General features: G+C 42.0%; 1 protein-coding gene across 1 annotated transcript; it reads left to right on the top strand.

Annotated features, from left to right (window-relative positions):
• The first annotated feature begins 1,342 nt into the window (after positions 1-1,342).
• On the top strand, positions 1,343-2,278 carry LOC146853809 (olfactory receptor 5J3-like). The gene has a single exon (XM_085650919.1). It carries the CDS (start codon positions 1,343-1,345, stop codon positions 2,276-2,278), a length of 936 nt encoding a protein of 311 aa, XP_085507045.1.
• Positions 2,279-2,498: the final 220 nt, after the last annotated feature.

The raw sequence follows: 2,498 nt of genomic DNA, 5'->3' as shown, positions 1-2,498 counted from the left end.
TGCTTGCTGCAGAATGCAGCTCAAGTATAAAGAGGGAACAAACAGAAGAAATGAAGGTATTTAGCCTCAGTATGCCTCTGTTGGAAAGGTGTATCATTTTGACACAATCCCAGGTTAACTAGTCGTAGTAAATCTGGAAATGAGGCAAAAATCAAGGGTGAATGCGTGGAAACATCTACACTCCAACCATGGAACACCCTCAAAGCACAGAGTAACGCATGGCAGTGACTTCCCTGCCTTGTGTTACTGTGGATTTACTGAGGCATGCAGAGCCATGGAATTTGGCATTACCTGCAACGTAAATCTCACTGAATTCCTGTAGCTGCCTCGCACCACCTTGCATGATGCAATGGCAACACAAATGCTTTACAAATCTGGGCCATAATATCTACCGACTTATTGGACATCTCATTGGGCAGTAACCAGCCCATACTAACCCCTCCTGTATCCTCATATTTTGGGTGTTTACATGGGCAGCCTCAGACACAATAAATATGTTCTTCTAATTTCGTGCACCAGCCCATAGCCACCTGACACGCCAAGAGCTACAGCAGTTGTTCGCCATTCTACTTACGGGCAATGTCTCTCTTTGCCAGAAGTGTACCGAGACCCACCAACGTCCATACTTGTCTTACCCTCCCCCAACAATTGTATAGGATACCCAGCAGTGCAAGGAATAGCACCACAGTCACCTCCAATATATGAGGCAACACTTTTTTAATTGTTTCCCCTGACCAAAATACACTCTCTCTTTTTAACGGTATTTTTTGCAACAATGTGAGCAATTTTATATTCTAGGTTGTAAGGCGTATTTGTCTTATATATTTAAGCAAGGTCAAATCCAACCACGGAATAGATGGTCTGTGTGTCTGTGTGCTGGTGTGTGCGCGTCTGCTATACATAGTCTATCTACCACATCTCCTTCAAAGTACGTCACGGGGAAACTGAGAGGATATGATTGTGTATCATTCCCCACAAAGACATATGGGTGTTTCATTGTGCATTTGTTTACATGTATGTGTGTGTGGGTGTGGGTGTCCGTAAGGTATGATCTAGCCTTTTGAATTTAATGTTGATACAAATGACCATAGCTCAACATTGTAAGCCTTATGTACCTTCTTTAGGCAATATTACCAATGGTTTCTGAGTAGTCTAGTAAATTCACATGTGGACCCTTAACTTCTCCCCACCCATCCTTGCTCCAGAGAGGATCCATTTCATATTACATTTTATTTTGATTCAGCTGATTGTAAGTTGATATTCTAAAACACCTGTGTTTGCCCAGCTCATGAATCTGTTTCCTGTGTTTCTCCTCCTCAGTTAGTTTTTACCATCCACAGCCATGAAAGGAGGAAACCAAAGCACTGTGACTGAGTTTATCTTGTTAGGATTCACCAACTATCCAGAACTGCAAGTGATATTTTTCCTTCTGTTCCTGTTAATTTACACCTTCACACTGTTGGGGAATGGCAGCATGTTACTCATTGTTTGGTGCAGCGCTAATCTTCACACACCTATGTACTTCTTTCTCACCCAGCTTTCATTCTTGGATATTACATTTGCATCTGTTTTTGCCCCCAAGATGCTGGCTGACATCATTGACAGAAGCAAAATAATCTCTTTTTATGGCTGCGTAGCACAAATCTTCTTCTTTGCTGCATTAGCTAGTACTGAATTCTTCCTTCTGGCAGTGATGGCATTTGACCGCTATGTAGCAATATGTAGCCCACTGCTCTACACACTGACCATGAGTCAACATCTATGTGTAAGCTTGGTTGCAGGATCATATGTAGGTGGCTTTTTGCACTCTTTGATTCATGCAAGTAGCTTATATCGGTTACATTTTTGTGGTCCTAATGTCATGAATCACTTTGCTTGTGACTACCCTGTGCTTCTGAGGCTTTCCTGCAACGATATCTCAATTAATGATTCACTACGCTTTGTATTTGGTACATTTATGGTGGTAGGTTCACTCCTTGTTATTATTGTCTCTTATTCCTATATTGTCACTGCCATCCTGCGGATCACAACCACTGCAAAGAGACATCGTGCTGCATCCACATGCATCTCCCACTTTACCTGTGTCTTTCTCTTCTATGGCACTGCTTTCTTCATGGAGATGACACCCAACTCAGGCTCTTCAGAAGAACAATACAAAATGGTATTTGTCATCCCCACTGTGGTAGTTCCTGCTCTAAACCCCCTGATATACAGCCTGAGGAACAAGGAGGTGAAAGAAGCTCTAAGAAAGATATTGTGCCACACATCCTGCCAGTGATGAGAACTGTTACAACCTCCCCAAGATGATAACAAAATACTGTTGGCACTTGTAATAATTCCCTGCTACATCATGCCATAAGTACTTGCACTACATTTGTAATTATTCTTCCTTGTACAGTAGTCTTTTTTCCTGTAGATGGATAGTATATGTTGGATAAGTGGGTAAAACCATCTACTTCCAAGCTATGACTAGGATTAGCTGCCATGCTTTTCTGCAT

The sequence above is a fragment of the Triturus cristatus genome, chromosome 4_1 (genome assembly GCF_964204655.1).
Source record: "Triturus cristatus chromosome 4_1, aTriCri1.1, whole genome shotgun sequence".
NCBI classification, from domain to species: domain Eukaryota; kingdom Metazoa; phylum Chordata; class Amphibia; order Caudata; family Salamandridae; genus Triturus; species Triturus cristatus.
This window is presented reverse-complemented; position numbering and strand designations above follow the sequence as displayed.

What these genes read in the sequence shown, in the direction of transcription:
- LOC146853809 (XM_085650919.1), top strand. Translation starts at nt 1,343, where the DNA reads ATGAAAGGAGGAAACCAAAGCACTGTGACTGAGTTTATCTTGTTAGGA.